General features: G+C 34.9%; 1 protein-coding gene across 1 annotated transcript; it reads left to right on the forward strand.

Annotated features, from left to right (window-relative positions):
* The first annotated feature begins 581 nt into the window (after window positions 1-581).
* LOC148941807 (uncharacterized) lies at window positions 582-12,822 on the forward strand. The gene is made up of 3 exons (XM_089103629.1): window positions 582-685; window positions 8,449-8,598; window positions 11,648-12,822. Exons 1-3 carry the CDS (start codon window positions 628-630, stop codon window positions 12,820-12,822), a joined length of 1,383 nt encoding a protein of 460 aa, XP_088959755.1. The 5' UTR covers window positions 582-627.
* The last annotated feature ends 7,049 nt before the right edge of the window (window positions 12,823-19,871 follow it).

Here is a 19,871-nt window from a genome sequence, read left to right on the forward strand (position 1 = left end):
AGAAATTATATCCCAATCAGAACTCATATTAAAGGGAAAAACTTGAAATAAATGGATTTTAATGTAGGCTACTGCTATGGCTAACTCTAAACAGATAAATGAAGAGGTTAGTATTTGTGGGTATTTTTTTGTTTTTTATTTGCTGTTGTCTAGCTAAAAAATTCGGCAAACAAAAACAAACTATTGGAAACTGCTCTGCTTGGAACAAACAATCTCTTATAGATCTTGTTCATTTGAACCAAAGTTTGACCAATTGTAAATTTCTATTTTTTAACAGATGAACGCTTTTGAAATTTTAAAATTAGTGAAAAAGGAGGTAATCACTGAAATTTATTGATATAATCTTTAGATTATCACTCTTGAGTTAGTCCGATGCTCTCATGTTACCTCCATTTTAAGTTTTGCTATCGGTTTGTGTTGCTTTCTTGGATTTTGGAGCTGCTTTGTTTCTGTGTAGTTTATTGAAATTGTATTTTATAGTATGTTGGGGTTTCTTTTCCTTATTATTTTTTATTTGTTATCGTAGGTGCTGGAGGTCATTCAACAAGTGCTACCGAAAACCTAATGGGAACTTAAAATTATTATCTATCGCCAGAACATCAGAATCCCTGTGAGAATGCTTCGCCCATGATTCCCATGTCACTTCTAGAATTTGACTCCCAGGAAGTGGGTAGTGTTGATGAAGGTATAATTAAACGAACAATGTTGTTGAATCAATTTTTAATAAGAAAGAATTTTTTTTGTTTCAATGAATTCTTTCTTTTTCTTTGATAAAGCATGAAACATCACATATAGCTATTGAAAGATTGATAAAGTTATTGAAAGATTATACTTCCATAAAAAGTATTACTAAAAGCGTTAAACACAAAACCATTGCGAGGTTTATTGTTGTACAGCCTTTTTCAAATTGGCTAATAGTTGCACAATGTCGATAAAGTGCCGATTTATTTACCATTCTTGTCCTGAGTGAGTATAAATCTGTTTCTATTGATAAAAATTAACTACTAATACTAACAGCTCATCGCAGCACCAGGCCGCCTGAAGCCAACACAGCTACGCACGCTCCTCCTCCATCCCAATCTATTCAAAGCTTCCCTCTTTACACCCTCCCTGTAAGTTCCTGTTTTTCTTTATGACATCCTCCCACCCCAACCGCAGACGACCTGCATTCCGTTTTGCCCTAGACGGTTGGCCAAGAAGAACGTGCAAAACGTGCCCTAGCCATCTCAACATTTCTCTCATTGTAGCCCTAGAAAACCAGATTGAATCACACTTTTTGTACAGCCTAGTGTTTGAAATACAGTCAGTCAACCGGATACCCTGAACAATCCGTAGGTAATTTCTCTGGGAAAAAACTACTAAATCTTCATCCGCTTTTTGGAGCGCCCTTGCTTGAGAGCCATATCTGACCACTGTCATCACTGTAGCTTCCAAAATTCTAATCTTGGTTTGCAGACTTATCTTCCTTTTCTTCCAAAATTTATTACCTGTGAAAAAAAAATATCCTGAACCTTAGTTATTCTATTTTAAACATCTTCACTGCTCCCACCGTCTTTACTAATAATAATACCCAAGTATAGTACCTAAGTGAAGTTATACTACTAATAATACTACCTAAGTGAAGCTGTCCACCTGATCAATCTTTTCGTTACCCAATGTCACCCTTTCGTTTTCACTTATTCCTAGCCTTAGTGACTTAGTCTTCTTAACATTAATTATTAAACCTATTCTAACACCTTGAACCTGCAAAACCTCCAAAAGTTCATTCATTTTGCTCACACTTTCATCTAGAATGCTTAAATCATCTAAGTTCAGGAGATATTTCTAAGTTCAGGAGATATTTTCCTCCCCATTTGATTCTGTGGTCTCCCATTGCCTTTCCTGTGCTACTTAAGACACCATTCATCAAAAGGATCAATATAAAGAGCTATAGAACACAACTCTGCTTAACTCCTGATTTAATACGAAAACAGCTTCTAACCTCACTTCCTATCTTGACTGCAATAGTGATATTCTCGTACATTGCATTAATCAATTTAATGTATTTGTCTGGTATACCCTACAAGGATAAGATCATTGCTAAAGCTCTTCTATCAACAGAATTGAAAGCTTGCTCATAATCTATAAATCTGAGGACCAAAGGTGTTTGACAACTCAGGCACTTTTCAATTATTAACCGAAGAGTAAAAATTTGGTTGACACATCCTCTACCTTTTCTAAAACGGAACTGTTTCTCTCTTATAGCCTTGTGTACAGCATTTCTCAGTCTAAAAAGTATCATATTACTTGATAATTTATTACCTACAGAGACCAGACTAATGTCTCAATAATTACCACACTCACTCTTATCACCTTTCTTACACAGTGGTTTAATTAAGGTTTTCCTAAAATAGCTAGGTACTTCCCCTTTTTAAAAAACCATATTCATAATCTTCAGTTACTTATTTCTAACCTCAGTGCCACCATATTTAAGAAACTCATTTACCACAGTATCAGCACCTGGAGTCTTATTATTTTTTAATCTTTTTAATATTGTCACTAATTCTTTCTCACAAAACAAATCTTCCCTCACGTCTTAGGTATCACGAACTTTTTCAACTTCCTCTATATCTTTTGTTGCGACTCTATATTTGTTTAGCATAAACTCAAAGTGTTCTGCGCATCTCCTTTTAAATCTGTTCTTGTTACTAATTTTAGCCCCGTTCCTGTTATTACTGGGAAAAGTTTAGATTGACTACTCCCTCTCAATTTATAAACATGCCAGTACAGTATTTTATCATTACGACGTCTAGCCGCATCTTCCAGATCATCGACAATTTTATCCATGGCCTCCACTTCACACCTCCATAGTTCATATTTTAATGCTTTCTCCACTTTCTTTACATTCCTTTTGTTTTTATATGATCTATCACTCAGATAGTTCTTGTACAGGCCCCTTCTCCTGCCTATTAAACATAAAGCTTTGTCACTAATATTCCTAATTGCGCTCCTAACTTTCTTCGCTAATACACCATCAGCAACTTCACAATTGTTTTCTTAAAATTATTCCGTTCATCTTCAACATTGTCTAATTTTAAACTCGCGAGTTTAGTTTTCAACTGTTCCTGGAAAGTTTTTCTCAAATTTTCATCCTGGAGTCTATCAACCTCATAACTTCCCGGGAGGTTGTAAGCCTTTTGAAATTTCAAATTTAAATTAACCTTATACACTACTAGATGGTGATCTTTACTTTTTACAGCAATAACAGCATTCCTATATACCTTAGTATCTCTTACTGATCCTACCAGTCTTCTGTTTACCATAACATAATCAATAAGGTTCGCTGTCTTACTATCACATGAATACTATGTTAACTTATGGGCCATATTATGACCAAATACCGAATTGGTTATAACTAGATTGTTATACCTACAAAATTGCAAGAGTCTGTAGCCATTACTGTTTTCTTTTCCTACACCAAATTTACCTAGGCTAGGATACCATATATCCCTATCTCTACCAATTGGGGTGTTGCTTCTAATAAAATCACCATATTTCTTCCTGGGATTCTGACTATTTGCTTCTATATCTGTGTATAAGATTCATCTGAGTCACTAGTATCTGTATCAGTTGGCTCTAGATAAGATAAGATATTTATTTTATTTCAAAAAAATCTCTATCACAAGCCCACAAAGGGCCGAATTTGGACATCGGAGTCGACAATAGTGATGGTTGCACTAAAACTGGCAAAAATGCAAAAAACAACAACCAAAAAGAAAAATTATAAAGAACAACCAGTTAAAAGTCAATAATTACACAGTAAAAAGTCAATTAAAAAAGTTAAAAAGATAAAAACTGGTCAAACTAAACTTACATAAATCCAAATCAGAAAAAGAATTAAAAAACACATAAAACGGGGAGGGGGGCAAAATATGCGAATAAAGACAAAACAGAACGAGACATAAATGCATATAAATTAAAAGGGTCATTAAAAAAGTGTGCACCTTTTAAAAATTAAAACTAAGTCAACAAAATTGTTTAATAGTAAAATAAATAAATAAGCAACAAAAAAAAGAGAACGACATATACAATATATAAGAATTTCAGGGGGAACTAAAACAAAAAAAAAGAGAAGGGACAAGCAAATGAGTGCACAAACCTGGGCGGCACCATCAGCTAATAAAAAAAAAAGGGAGAAAAAAAAATAAAGAAATTAGTGGGATATTTTATTCATTTTTTTCTGTAATGAAGGGGACAAAAGTTCTTTCCTATCTGGAAGTAACGCAACAAATCGGGGACAAAATAGGGATTCTCAAAATAGGAAACAGCTTGAGGTGGCCTCAATCTGGATGGGGAGTGACGTTTGGGGAAAATACTTGCCGTCCGAGGGTTTGTTATTGCATTTTTTGCAAAACGGAGGCACAACGAAACCCTCCTTCGCTTAAGGGTTTCCAGACTAGCTTTATTTATGAACAGAGAGTATGGCACCTTGGCTTCTTTGAAAATTATTCGCAAGGCTCTTTTTTGGATTGTTCAATTTTTTCTGATTCTTCGCGAGATATATCAGGGTGCCAAACTGGACAAATATATTCTAGATGCAAGTGGACAAAAGACGTGTAAATCCTTAAGGAGTGGGAAGGGGGACGCTGAATTTATTTGGGAGCTTAAGGAGGGCGATAGACACATTAGCTCTATGGATCATGTCTTTAACGTGGATATCCCACTTCAAATTTGAAGAAATTGTGACGCCAAGTAGTTTAAATGAGGACATAGAAATTTCAGGAGGGATAGGATTAAGAAAACAGGGCGAGGATTTGAGGAAACAAATCGGCATTATCATGGACTTAGTGGGGTTTACTGTCATGTCTAAGTCCTAGACCTCGTCTCCAATTTCATTGAGGATACTCATAGGGTCGCTTATTAAATTTCTGAAGCTTCAACAACCGTTAGATCATCAACGAATTTCCATCGGTCAGGCAAATCCTTTGCGAGGCTGTTGACCATGACTGAAAAAAGGAGGGGACCTAGGAGAGTACCTTGGGGTATGCCATTGTGAACAGGGAGAGGATTTGAATAATGATTCTGGTATTTGACAAGCTGCGATATATTTGTTAAGGAGGCAACCAATTTCACCAGTAAGGGATCAATATTGACCTTACTGACAAGTTTCTCAATTAAAATATTATGGTTAACAAGGTCAAATGCTTTCTGAAGGTCGATGGAAATTAAAATTTAGCCAGGAATTAGGGTTTTCGAGGATTTTTCCGATGTGGTCAATAAGAGAAACGAGGTCGTTGGAAGTAGAGATGGATTTTAGGTTCTCGAATTGCTTCAAGTTAGTTAGAGGTAGGATTTTTTCCTTTAGCCAGTCTGCAAGGAATCCTTCATAAAGTTTCGAGAAAATAGGAGGAAGAGTAATAGGACGAACGCCTTCAAAACCAGGCTTTCCGTTTTCTTTTTCAAAGGGGTTATAAAACCCTTTTTCCAAATTGTTGAAATTTGCCCAGACTCGGTAATCTCGTTAAACAGGAAAGACAAGGGCTTTAAAAGGATATCACTGAAGGCACTAATAAGAGGAAAGGGGATATCCAAAGGACAAATACTTGTCTTTCTTAGTTTTTTAATTCTTCTTTGTATCTCAGACGGGGAAACAGTGGGTAAAGAAGTTGAAAGGGCTCCTGTAGGTAATTAAATAAAAAAAACAAGTTTTTTAAACTGAAAGTAAGGAGCAACATTAAAACTACACCTGCCCCGACAGGAGGCCTTATATGAAAGGGGCTGTCCCAGACGCCCTGACGTACTATTTTAGATAAAGTTTTTTATTTAAAAAATAAATTTTTTTCACAGAGAAAAATTTCTGCAGACAGAGTTAGGTGTTGTGGAGGGGAAAGCCGCGTTCATATACGGAATAATTTCTGTTCGTTTTAAGTTTTAATGTCGCTCCTTACTTTCAATTAAAAAAAATTGTTTTTTAATTTAATTTCTGATCGTTTTTTAGTTAATGCAGCTTTTATTTGCATAAAAATTTTACTTTTCTTTTGCTAAATGGATGTCTTTACAAATTAACTTGCGTAACTATTTTCTATATTCGTATATTTTTCTTCTGGAAAAAAATACAAAGTTGCAGATTTTTGCAGATATGAGCTTGAAACCTATGTAATAGGGTTTTCTGATACGCTGAATCTGACGGTGTGATTTTCATTAAAATTATTTCACTTGTAGGGGATGTTTCCCCCCTCTTTGAAAAATAGAGCAAATTTTCTCAGGCTTGTAGCCTTTGATGAGTAATACTAAACTTAATAAAATTTATATATTTAGGATCAGCATTATAAACACATTCTTTTGATACATTTATTGACATCAAAATTCTGTTTTTAAAAGTTTCGATTACTATTGAGCCGTATTGCTTGTTTTTTTATTGTTTTTTTTTATTACGTATATGTTATTACGTATATGAGGTGGTTCTCCCCTTAGTCAATACCACGCTCTTTACGTTAAAAGTTAAAAAAAATTTTGATTCACAAACCCCTGAATCACAAAGGCCGTTTAATTAGAATAGATAGCTCTTTTAAAAGCACTAAAAAAACCGTAGCGTAAAGAGCGAGGTATTGACTTTGGGGAGAACCCCCTCACATACGTTATAATTTCTGTTCGTTTTAAGTTCTAATATTCCTTCTTACATTTCAGTTGAAAAAACTCGTTTTTTTTATTTAATTTCTGATCGTTTTTTAAATAATGCTTGGAAATCCGGCGCCCCCTTCATAGAAACGTCTCTTACCCCAAAGAAACATCCTCCACGGAAATATTCTTCAGAGTAACCCCCTCCTCTAGCCCCCCCCCCCTCCAGAAAAAATCCTTCCTGAAAATGGTTGTATACTTCCCAATAACCAATAAATAATGCTGGCAAGTCCGACACCCCCTTCAAGGCAATTTCCCTTCCCCCAAGAAAACTTCCTTCATGAACAGAACCTCCAACATAACTACCGACCCACCCTTCCCACCCCCTACCAGAAAAAAAACCTCCTGAAAAAATCGGGATAAATACCCAAAAACAAAACTAAATGTTAACAATTGGTAAATTTCATAAATTTTAGCCCTCCCTCTGGGAACTTCGGGGGATTAAGTCATCCTAAAAGACATATTTATCATATTTTCGACCATGCTGAACAAAATGGCTATCTCAAAATTTTGATCGGGTGACTTTGGGAAAAAATAAGCGTGGGAGGGGGCCTAGTTGCCCTCCATTTTTTTTGGTCACTTAAAAAGTGCACTGGAACTTTTAATTTACTTTCGAATAAGCCATCTCTCGATATTCTAGAACCACTGGGTCGATACGATCACCCCTGGGAAAGAAAAAAAAACAAATAAACACGCATCCGTGATTTTTCTTCTAGAAAAAAATGTAAAATTCCACATTTTTGCAGATAGGAGCTTGAAAACTCTACAGTTGGGTTCTCTGATACGCTGAATATGATGGTGTGATTTTCATTAAGGTTCTATAACTTTTAGGGGGTCTTTCCCCCATTTTTTGAAAATCAGACAAATTTTCTCAGGCGCGTAACTTTTGATGGGTAGCACTAAACATGATGAAAGTTATATATTTGAAATCAGCATTGAAATCTGATTCTTTTGATATATCTATTGGTATCAAATACCCGTTTTCTAGAGTTTCGGTTACCATTGAGCCGGGTCGCTCCTTACTTACAGTTCGTTACCACGAACTGTTTGATTGGTCTGATATTGCTGGAAGGCTCTGGACAATAGAAGCACGGAATTTATTTAGATTATTGGCAGTAATATCAGAGGACTCGGGTAGATTGAAGTTAAGCTGTTCAAGCTTCCTGCCACACAGCTTTTTAACCTCAGAATACCAATTTTTGGGTTTATTAGTGGACAATTTTTCGGCTTTACAGGGGCATATACTACTACAATTGATACCCTGAACTTTATATTTATAAAGTGAGCGATTAGTATTCTATTATTAATACCTTCCCAGCCTAAATAAGACTTCGCAGCTTCCTTATTCATCATGAGCCCCACTCCCTGTCTATGTACCTCGTCTTTCCAGCCTGAGTAAGTAAATTCTATATCACCTAATTTCATGATTCTTACCCCTGGGATATAAGTTTCTAAAATTCCTAATAAGTCCAATTCGAATCGTCTGAATTTCTCTGTCAAAATGTCGATATGATAGTCATTTTTTAACGTCCAATTTTCAATTTTCACATTTTTACTAACTACTGGATATGAAAATCTGAGAATAAAACTAAATTTGTGAAATCAGTGTCGTAACAATCAAGTTTATCACTCTTAAATTTGGTCCGACCCTCTTGTTAAGTCTAGTTTTCCAAGTTTGTAGACTGGTATTTGTATGCTCTGTCGCTTTCTTATGTTTCTTTTATAGGGTGAATTATTCAGACATTGTTATTGTTGTTTGATCTTATATTTGTCAATTTGTTAATTTTGTAGAAGCTGAAGCTGCTTCAACAATTGATACTGAAACGATGAGAGAAACTTCTAGTCATATTCTGTCATCTGAGCATCAAAATCAACCTTTGGGTATTTCATTGAATATAGCATCTGAATCAGACTCACAGGAACTGGATAGAAGTGACGAAGGTATATTTGGAATTAATAGTGCTACTTTAAAATTCAGGCTGATTAAAGATAATTTCTGAAAGTTTTTTCCTACCTAACAAACGTTCTTCACATTTTTAGTATTTAAATAGTATTGCCAAAAGTATTTTTTTCATTCAAGTAGGTTATTAAATAGTATTCCCAAAAGTGTATATTACCTTAAATCGCACTTGCTAGTGATATGGACGAGTCCAGTGTACGCCAGTTAGTGATGATAGGGCCGCGGGACATCAGCTTCATCCCATTGCGTGAGCCATAGTTTGGTTTCCCATTCCTTATCGCGATTGGCTTTGAAACTGTCAACGGATGGTGAACTCACTGTCGTTTCGCTCAGATCGTTCCAGAGGCTTATGATGCGGTTGGAGAAGAAATGGTTCCTCTTTCTTGTATTATCACGCTTCCGAAAAAGCTTCGCTGAATGAACCCTGGTTCTTGACAACTGGGCAGGCTGAAAGAGGTCCTTGTCGTCAGACTTGAGCAGTTTGTAGGTCATTATCATATCACCTCTTTGCCAACAGTATGTCAGAGTTGGTAGCTTGAGGCTCTGCAGTCGGCATTCATACTCTTTGTCTCTGAGCCCCTTTACGCATTTTGACGCCCGTCTTTGGACAGACTCAAGAGCCATCTGGTCTGTTTTATTAATTGGCGTGGCGACACATTAATATTATAATATATTAAGGCTTAGTTTACATTTCGGCTCATAGGCAAGTGCATCAACGGAATTTAAACGCACATTACTGAAACAGTGCAAGACTAAAAGTGGGTCTTGAGCCTCTCAACATTAATCTAATAACTTTCTTTTTCAGTTACTAGAGAGTTACACTAGCAACGCGGAGATGGAGTTTGTTTTTTACTTTGGTGATTTTTTTGAATTTTTTTCTGTCTAACTCCAATTTTTTCCCAAACATGATGCAGCTTAAGAGGAAAACTTCGAATAAGACAAAAGATTAAACGCAAACAAAACTATTGGAAGTACATTAATTATTACACTAAACTTAATGACTGGCTTGTCTGTCACTTTTTTTTCTAGCAGGGATTTTTTTTTTTTGGGACTATTTAAAATGTGAGAAAGCTCCCTCTTGTGCGCTATTATCAGTTTATCAATAATAATTATATATTATAATGGTCATAGTTATATTATATTGTAGTTATAGTAATATATTATAATTAAAATAATAATTATCAATAATAATTTTTAAGTGCTATTGGCGTTCAACTAAACCATCTTTACCGAACGACTATTTATCTGTGACTATTTATCTCTGTGTGTTATTAAAGCAGACGGTCACAACAAAACAATTTTAGAAATCTGTACTCCGATTTTGAAGTGATGTGTCTATTAGAAATAGTGATATCCAAGGTTGTTGCTAAATTTAATTGTCACTTAAGTATCTTCTAATTCTATTTCCGAACAGGAATAGTTGAAGCCATTTTTGTTTGGAGTAGTTGAAGACTCTTTTAGTGACAACTATTGGATGAAAATGTAGACTGGTTTAAGTGAATACAAAGACGACAAAAAAGGCAAAATTGAAATGACAGATAAAAGAGAAAATAAAGTAAAGAAGGATAAAATTCAAATGTGGTTCATGCTATTGCTCCCATATGGAGCTCATCTGAGGCTAAAAGCTCTTATGGCAGTTATTGTGCTCTCTTTCGTCGATTTTATCCCAAGTCAACGCAGAGTTTTAGGAAAGGATGGGGGGGGGCGTAAGCCAAATCACTGATCGTTCGTTTTCAGAGTTATTGCATACCTATGGTAATAACTCTTTCAAACTCTTACAGAGGGCTTGGTGATGCGGTAAGTTGTTAGTAGTAGTAGCAGTACTCTAGTAGACTCAGAAAATTATATATATCACATTTGTAAGTCTTTCTTATAACTGACTCCCCTCACCCCACTGCCCATTTATGCTTAGGTATACCCATGGAGTATACGTTTGGTCGTTCAATTAATATTAGCTTTTTACTTAAATCATACAAAAATCATACTTAAATCGTACAAAACTATTCTTGAATGATATGTAGAAAGATAGATGTATAGCATGGCGAAAGCTTAACAATAAAATAATTTATTGAAACCTTTATATATATGTTGTATTTGTAAGTTTTTATTTTCACTTCGCGGCACCCGTCGCGCAACCGTATGCGCGATTATAATTCACCGCCATATGTTTATTTCTCTTTAAAAGAGTGCTGTTATTTCTTGACAGATCTTAGGGACACATTCTTTCCCAATCAATGACAGCCTCACTCATGTACCTTACCAGTTGCGGATCAATATTATCTCCTGACTCTTTTTCCTCACTTGTTGAAGTTGTAAGAATGTTTTCTAACAGGCAGTCAATCAAACTTTATTTGCCTACTCTACTTCGTTTGGATACAAGGGTGCGGCTAGGGTTTTAAGTTTCTAGGGGGGAAATAAAGAATGTGTCGACAGAATCCTCCAGAATGCTGACTAATGAAGACACAAGCTAAATTTCCAATGTAAATAGTTAAATTTTTCAAGATTTCGGCACGTGGTGCTGACACATTTGAACCCTTCCCCCTTAGCTGCTCCCCTGACTAGTTATCATGGTTGCAATCGATTGAATCGTGGAGCTTTCACCCACACAAGTGAACATTCAATAAACAGAAATGTATGATTTGTTGTATTCTTTTTAGTTGTTTTGGTAGAAGTTGTGTGTTTTTGAACTCACCATACATTGTGAACATTGCTGCATCAGGTGTGTATTGACAACAAATTTACTTTGACCTCATTTAACTCACCTCTGCTGCTATCTCCAACACAGTCGCTGGTGGCTCTGGTGCCATCTTCTGGATTAGTTGTGGACATAGAAAAGAAAAAAAAATCGGATGATATCCTATATTTATTTCACGATATCTGATAATGACACTGACTCCTATATTGATCTGATAATATCGGCTGCCCGATATATTGGTCGAACTTCAAGTGTTAAAATACCAATTTTTTTGTTATTTTTATTTTATCAATTTTAATAAAAAAAAATTAATTCAATATTTTTTTTTACTACAGGGATGATGCATTCTACTGTGTGCAGGTCTGATGATGTGAGTCATCCAATACTCTTAGGCCCTAAACCGATCGTTATGGTGAAAAAACTGGCAGAGAAGGCTATTGAAGAATTAACAGTTGGAATCTGGCGTTGCGGCTCCTGTGGAAAAGCCGAGAAATCCCTTTTGATTCTAGATCTTCACATTGACACTGGCTGTGAAGAGTTTTCACCAATAGAGTGTGATGTCTGCCCTGTAGTATGTCGTAATTACAGTAATTTTGTTGTTCATTTCATGGAACACCAAATGGGAGTGACAAGGAAATGTGCCATTTGTTCAAGAGAATGTATTGATGATATGAGACAACATCTAGTGTTACAAGGTCACATTTCACCAAACATGTCGGAACTAGCCCTGCAGATGAATGAATCACTAGTCGTTTCACAAAATCCTTCCACTAGCGGCTACTCAAATTCATCTAAATCAGAATCGGAAGAAAAAGGTTTGGACGATAAGAAAAGATACTTGGACGGTCGGTTGGACTGCAAAAAGCATAGAAAATTAAAGAGGCATAAAAGTATATACACAGAAAAAAATATATATAAATGTGATCTATGTAAGAAATGCTTTTCTTCATCATACAACTTGAACAGGCATCAAGTTGTGCACACTGGTGAAAAGCTTTTTAAATGTGAGATATGTAAGAAATGCTTTTCTTCATCAAGCAATATGAAACATCATCAAGTTATTCACACAGGTGAAAAGCCATTTGAATGTAATATATGTAAAAAATGCTTTTCCCAATCAAGCATTTTAAAACGGCACCAAATAGTGCATACAGGTGATAGGCCATTTGAATGTGAGATATGTAAGAAATGCTTTTCTCAATCAAGCCATTTGAAGGAGCATCAAATTGTGCATACTGGTGAAAGATTATTTAAGTGTGATTTATGTAAAAAATGCTTTTCTAGATCAAGTCATTTGAAACAGCATCAAATAGTGCATACAAATGAGAGGCCATTTAAATGTGAAATTTGTAAGAAATGCTTTTCTAGATCAAGCAATTTGAATGTCCATCAAAGACTCCATTCAGGTGAGAAACTATTTAAATGTAATTTATACAAGAGAGAATTTCCAGATAATCCGGTTCTGAAACATCACATAACAACACATTCTAAAAAGAAGTCTGATATATAATTGTTAACAATAAAAATCTCGGATGGAATAGTGATTTTTTTTAGACAGAAGTTGAAATAGACGTGGAATAGTTAGAGCTTTTCCATGCCAGTTAATTCTTTGGTCTGAACTAACGCTGCTCTATATGTATCTGTAAAAATTTCTGGTCTTTCTGATTCTTTGACAAGTAAGGCTCGATCTTTATCTGAGAACTCTTGCATTGGTAAAACCACAGAAGAGCCAGCGGCGATTTTCTTCTTTCCTAGTGCCTATTTTGCCTTCTAATTTCTAGTGCCTGGTAAAATATCTATTTAAACGGATAATTTCAACTCAAATAGAAGTCTTCAGTGTTAAAAAAGAATGACTATCAGGATTTTGAAGTATCCAACCATTTAGCAAAAAACAAGGTCCTGTGGTTCTTACCTTAGCTTACAAAAAAAAAGAAATGAAAAAGTATTAGTTTGTAAGTAAATTAGGTTCAAAAACGTCAAAAAGCTTTTATTTTCCAATAGCTTGAAAACCACAGACAAAATTGGAGTCCTATCAAAGTAAAGTGTTAATAGTCAATTATATTGTGAAGTTACTCAGTGCACGAGCCATATTATAATTGTCAATTTTTTCATATTTTTCTTTGACTTAAAAATTTTTTCTTTTATTCTTAAAAATTTTTTCAATATTCCCAATCTTAGACTAGTTACTATAATACTAAATCTTTTAAGTTTGGAAAATGATTGTAGGAGGAATTATTATTTTAGTTTATATATTAATTCAGATGCCAGGTCACTTAAGGTAGCGTTTTAGTGAATCCAAGGTCGCTTTTTTAAGCACAAAATAAAATGTTTTTCTTTGCTTGACAACAAAATGTTTTACTACAAAACTTTATCTGAATGCAACTGCTGATAAAGGAAACAGGGGTGAATATAATTTTGTTTTATTGCCAAAAGTGATCTACAATCAGGGTTACTTCTCTAGATAATCGCCTTTTCGATTGAAGCATTTTTCATTTCTGTCAGCAAGCTTCTTAATACTTTCTTCACAAAATGACGCTGCAAATGATTTGAAAAGAGTTGTGACTGTTTCTTTGTACTCCTCCGTGCTATAGAAAGAATGTCTCCAAGCTACCCCCTCATTACAGGGTGAATGTAGATTTCACTTGGTGCTTAGCGGGAACTGTAGTTGATGTTCAAAAATGGATATTCAATAATGGATGAACACAAATTCTCCAAACAGATCCATAAGTTCAAACAAATGTTCAAAAATGCAACGTTATTGATGTTGTTTCTTTGACCTAAATGACGCAATGCATGTGGAACTGAAGTGGAAACTAGTTCAAACTGCCGTTGCGGATCTCCATTCCATGACTGGCAGTGCTCATCTTTTGAACAGATGAAAGCCAACGCCTCAAGTGTGTCTCAGCTAGTCGCTCAATGCTCTTTTCTTCGAGTTCTTGTCGGGTTCTATGTAAAATTTTATCTTTGAATCATCTTTTTAGTGTCAAATTGCTTTGAAATGCTCACAAAACTGATATAATATTGAGTTACCCTTACTCTATGTCTATCTACTTTAGTTCTATCCTAATATGGAAAATAGTCTATCATAAACAAGCGAAATTACTCATTTCTATACAACTTCGAAAAAGTTATGACAGCTTTGCCTCTCACAGTAACTATCTGTCTTGGCTTTACTGTAATTAGCCAAAGCTTGGCACTAAGTCTCTCATCACTTCTACAAAGCTAATCAAATTAAAATATCAATAGGCTCGGAATCATCCTTTTTGGATTTTTTTTTTTTTTCCATGGAGGATTGAAGCGGATTTCTCATCATTATTTAATTGAAATGATCAGACAAAAGCAAAGAGAAGACATGTTTTTTTTCAACTGAAAATAAGGAGAAATATTTAAATTAAAAGAATGGATTCTGCATTTGAGACGGGCTGCTCCCTCTTCAATACTTCGCTTTTTATCCTCAACTTTGACATTTTTTCCCAGTTCCTTAAGTTTAATTAAAGTACTAATACTTTAACGTGAAGAGCGAGGGATTGAACCATAGGCAACTCCCTTAATATATGGAACAATTTTTATTCGTTTTAATTTTAATATTGCTCCTTACTTTGAGTTGAAAAAAGTTTGTTTATTTTTTTAATATAATAGACTGGCGGGGATTCCCCCTGTCCTATTGTAATTTACGGGGCCTGAGACGCAATTAAGGTTCAGCACCCTTTCTCAAAATCTATTGGCCATAGAAATCGCTGGAAAGCTTGCAAGAGTGAAGAATAAATAACTTTTTCATTCTCATTAATTTAAATTAATTATTAAAGGGATTATTTTGAACACATTCAAAAGTTCTTATTAAATTTTATATTGCTTATTGTAATCTGAATTAAGTCCATAAATTTCTACTACTAATGGAAACAAGTAAAAAAAAAAAAAAAAAGTTGGTAAATTACATGAACAGTGTTGTTTTGTTATGTTGTTAGTTTTTGTGAATGTGTTGTTTGTTTTAGTATGTTGTTAATTTTTTCGTCGAATAAATACATTCAATGTTCCCCCAACAAGAGGGAAGCAAACCAAGTTTTTCAGGTTTTCTAGTTTGGTGTTTTAGAATCCTCAATATTAAACTGCTCATTCAATATGGTTGAATACCCCCCCCCCCCCTCCAAAGGTTTTGTGTTGAAAAATGCAACCTGAATACCACGGATTGTTTAGTATTTTGCCAAGATTAATATTTGGAAAAAATTTGGAATTCTTTGATTTACTATTTCATAATGTCATGCTTATAAATTGAATTAAGATTTGAATGTGCAGGATGTTCTGGACAGTAAAGAAATACGGAGATATATACAAAGAAAAGCAGTGCTGCTCAAAAATAAGTTAAAAATATTGAGAAATACTCGATCATATTGGGAGCCGTTCGCTTACAGGTAAACTCGTTTCTTTAGAGGATTTGAGAGGGCTGTAACCGTCTCTCTCATATCGAGTGTTGAAAAAATATATTCAAATACTACATACACTTGTTGTATTTTAACATATTTATTTGTTTATTTGAATTTCCCGGCATAATCTGCCTATTTAAGCAATTGAATGCGACTGTAAAGAAGTATTTCTCCTCTTGACATATCCAAGCAAAAGCCTCCCCTCCTGAGGAATGTTAAAATCTTAATATTTTTGTATTCTCATACAATTAATAAATTTTGAATTAGTCATAAGCGGAATAGAGCTTTATGACCCTTTTTAGAACTTCTCGGCCCTAACCCTCCCCCCCCCCTCTGAGCTTTTATATCTGTTTAAAAAAAACATAACCTCTCTGCTTTCAAAGCCAATTGATTTTAAGTAATTTTGTTTCTATTACTGTCAAATAAATACATATTTTGTACCTGAAATTTGTTTTAGCCAAACTATTCAGGTTTTATTTTCAGTTAGTTTTGAAGTCCTGTGTATTAAACTACTGGTTCAATATGGCTTGATGCCTCCTTCTTCTAGAAGTCTCGTGATGAAGTAAAAAACATCCTGAATTTTGCAATAAAATCTGTTATTTTGACAAACAACTGCTTATTTTGAATTTTATGTCAAGAAAAATGTTGAAAAATCACCGATTTTCTGATTTATACTACGAATTTTTTCAATATCTATTAAAATCCAATATTATTTATTTATTCAAAGGTAGTATTAAAAATTCATTCACTTTGTTTTTGGCGGAATAGAGAAAGGTCCATCATAGAAATCTATTAACCTTTAAACCTAGAAAAGCCATATTATAGAAAAAAAAAAATCCTAAGGTTTCCCACTTCAAAGGTTTTCGATTTCTAGTCGTATTGTTTGTTTGCCTGTCAAAGAAGTACATTAATCACATATTTTGTTCCTCCAATTTGTTTCAGTAATTATGTATGTATAGATAATATATTTACTAAAGCTTTTTCCGTTTTGTAATAAACAAGGCAAGATTACCATACCACAAAATTCTGGAAAACCGGTCTATATAACGATCAGCGTTCCTTTCAAAAATATAAACTAATTAAAGTTTATTTTATGGTAGCTTGAGATTAAACCTTTACACAAGATCCAAGGAAACTCTTTGGACTTAATTCTGCATATTAAAAATGTATTCGTCTATTAGAAGGATAAAATCAATTAATCTTGATTAATAATATCCATAAGAAAAGCATTATGAAAGTAATTTTTATAGAAATGTCCAAGCTTGAAAAAAATCATTTGATTTCTTTTGTTAGTCTCGGACTAAAGATGTAATGTAGTTAGTGTTTTTTTAGTATGCAAGATCCAATAATTATGGTATGATGCGAAATTTCCTTTTAGATTACAGCACCCAGGGCGTACAGACCGTCATCACAAAGGCTATAGCAGCACTGGAACATGTAGACCATCATTGCCGAGGTTATATCGCTTTGGAGACTCCAGACGGCAGGGGTCGAACAAAGGTCCCTAAAATTCCAAAAGTCCCTAAAAAGAAAAATTATGCCTATTTCTGTTCCTCTTTTTTTCTTTTTTTTTAATGTAGTCATTCATTGCCTACAACAAAGAAGCCTTTAGCCAGTGCCATGGAGTTTTTGTATCTCACCCCACCATCTAGGAGTTATAGTGCGTAGCAGGGGGTTTTGTTATGCCACCTATTTTCAGTTTCTTAGTATTGATGTTGCCAAGGCATCACATCAGTGATGGCGTTTTGTAGGGTGGGTGGCAAATAGCTTCCGTTGCTGACATTGCCCAGGCTGAATCTAAGTTGCGTTTGACTTAACAAAACTTAGTTAACTAACAGGTGTATTTTTTTGCTTTTAGAGTTTATTTGTCATAAAGTTAACTGAGAAAGTTAGTTTGAACTTATTGCCAGGAATGCTTAGTAGATATCCAAGAACAAATAATTTTTACTAGTAGTATCATTGTTAACTTTTTAGTCAACTTAGAATCCGTTCGTCAAAAAAAAAAAACGTTCAAAGTTAACTAAGAATTACAAATAAAACGGCAAAATCTACTTAATTGTCTTTTTAGTTAACTAGGAAAGTAAATCAAGCAAGGCTCTTGTAAAGGGTGGCAAGGTCATTATTGCTATTGGGCTGATGTGCAAAAAGTGGGGTAGCAAAGTAGCATTGCTACTTGAAGTTTTCAAATTTGTTGGCAGATTTTATCTGAAAATACCATTTTTACATATAAAAATAATTTTTGCTCAAAGAAAGGCTGTCAGAACACAGGTTATTCTGCTTAAAGTATCAGTAGCTTTTGGAAGTCTGTCAAATTCCGCTACTGGCAGGCAGCAGCTTTGGAACCTTTCTTTACCTGACTCCCCCTTCCTAACACTCCAGTATATAACCCAAATTATATATTTCCCATCAGCTTTTCTGAATATTTATTTTGTCACAGCTGGTTCAGTTTACAGGTACACGGTTTTAAACAAGGGTGATGGTAACCACCTTAAGTAAATATGGCAATTTTCAGAAAATTTGTAATTTTTTTTTTTAATTGGGTCATGATGAATCAAGGCCTCTTGATTTTCTAACTTCAAAAAAATGGAACTATAATCAAATATAAGTTTTTAACAGTACTTTCTAATTAAATGAAACACACTCAAGAAATATGCTTTGGTTAGGTTTCTCAAAACCGGTTTCACAGCATACAAAGACAAAGGACGGGTGATACAATGCATTGGACCTTTAAAACTTGGGCTATATATTTGCACATTGCGGGGGGGGGGGGCATGCAAAAAGTGGGGTAGCGTAGTAGCAACGCTACTTGGTAGTTCTCTCAGCCTAGTCAAATTTATTGGCAGATTTTGTCTGAAAATACCAATGCTTTGACTAATCGCCGAATTTTCTGGGATTTCCCCAAACATGTCTTGTCGAAAAAAAATCGGTTCCCCAAAAATCCCCTTTAGTTCAGGGTTACCACCCCTAGTGATTTATCGCTAATGACAATCCACCCCTAGTAACTATTGCTTTCACTTAACTTGACATAATTTTTTCTCTACTTTCCAAAGTTTTGTCTCAATTATTTATTACATATAAAAAAAAAGGAATAGATCATTGAATTACTGACCTTTCTTCTTATGCTAGTACAGACATAATGTTTAGGTTCTAGGTGTTTATCTAATAAAAAACACTTAACACTTGGAAAAAACACTGAAATGAAACATAACATTTACTTAAGAATGGGCTTCTTTTTTTTCTACAAATTTCCAGATAACTCGCTATTTTTCTGTAATATTTAGTGACCATATACCTAGAAAGAATCGTTTTCTGATTTCAAACTTTCTAAATACTCTACCCTCCCCCCCCCCCCCCCTTTATGTGCAAATATATAGCCCAAATTATTATTGGCTTCACCTCCTTACACGTAGCAAGGATAAAAGCTACCCAAATCTAACGAATGTTATGTGTTCCAGTCTCATCATTTCGCATGGAAGTGCCAGTGTAGAAGGGGATTTTTCTGAGTAAAAAAATGTGCTTGATCAGCATCAAACGTTGATGCTAGAGAGAACCCTTAATGCTAAATCATAGGCAGTGCGCTAGCGCTGCCTAAGTAAAGAACGATGTGGGTACGATGTGTTGTTTTTTGTTGTTGTTTTTTCTCCATACTCAGGCACTTCGTATCGAAGGAGTTGTCGTAGAAAGTTTGAAAAGGGCTCACTCGATTGCAAATTGGAGTGGCTAGTGCCCTTTTTAATAGTTGAAAGTGATTGGAGGGCAACTAGCCCCCCCCCCTACGCCCATCCATCCCCCAAACACATCCTATCAAAAATGTGAGTTATCCATTTTGTTCAGCGTAGTTGATTTCCAGATAGAAAATATATTTTTGAGGAGGACAATCCCCCACAACCCTTGAGGAAAGGGTTTTAAGTTATGCCCTGGGGGTATATAAGGTTTTATAGAAGGTGTTGTCGTAGAAACTTCAAAAAAGGCTCATTTGATTAGAAATTCAAAGGGTTATTGCCCTTTTTAATAGTCGAAAGTGATCGGAGGGCAACTAGCCCCCCCCCCCCACCCCCATCATTCTCCCAAATACATCCAATAAAAATTTTGAGATAGCCATTTTGTTCAGCGTAGTTGATTTCCAGATAGAAAATAT

This window comes from Artemia sp. Qi Xiang Cuo, chromosome 17, assembly GCF_049724085.1.
Source record: "Artemia sp. Qi Xiang Cuo chromosome 17, ASM4972408v1, whole genome shotgun sequence".
Taxonomy (NCBI): domain Eukaryota; kingdom Metazoa; phylum Arthropoda; class Branchiopoda; order Anostraca; family Artemiidae; genus Artemia; species Artemia sp. Qi Xiang Cuo.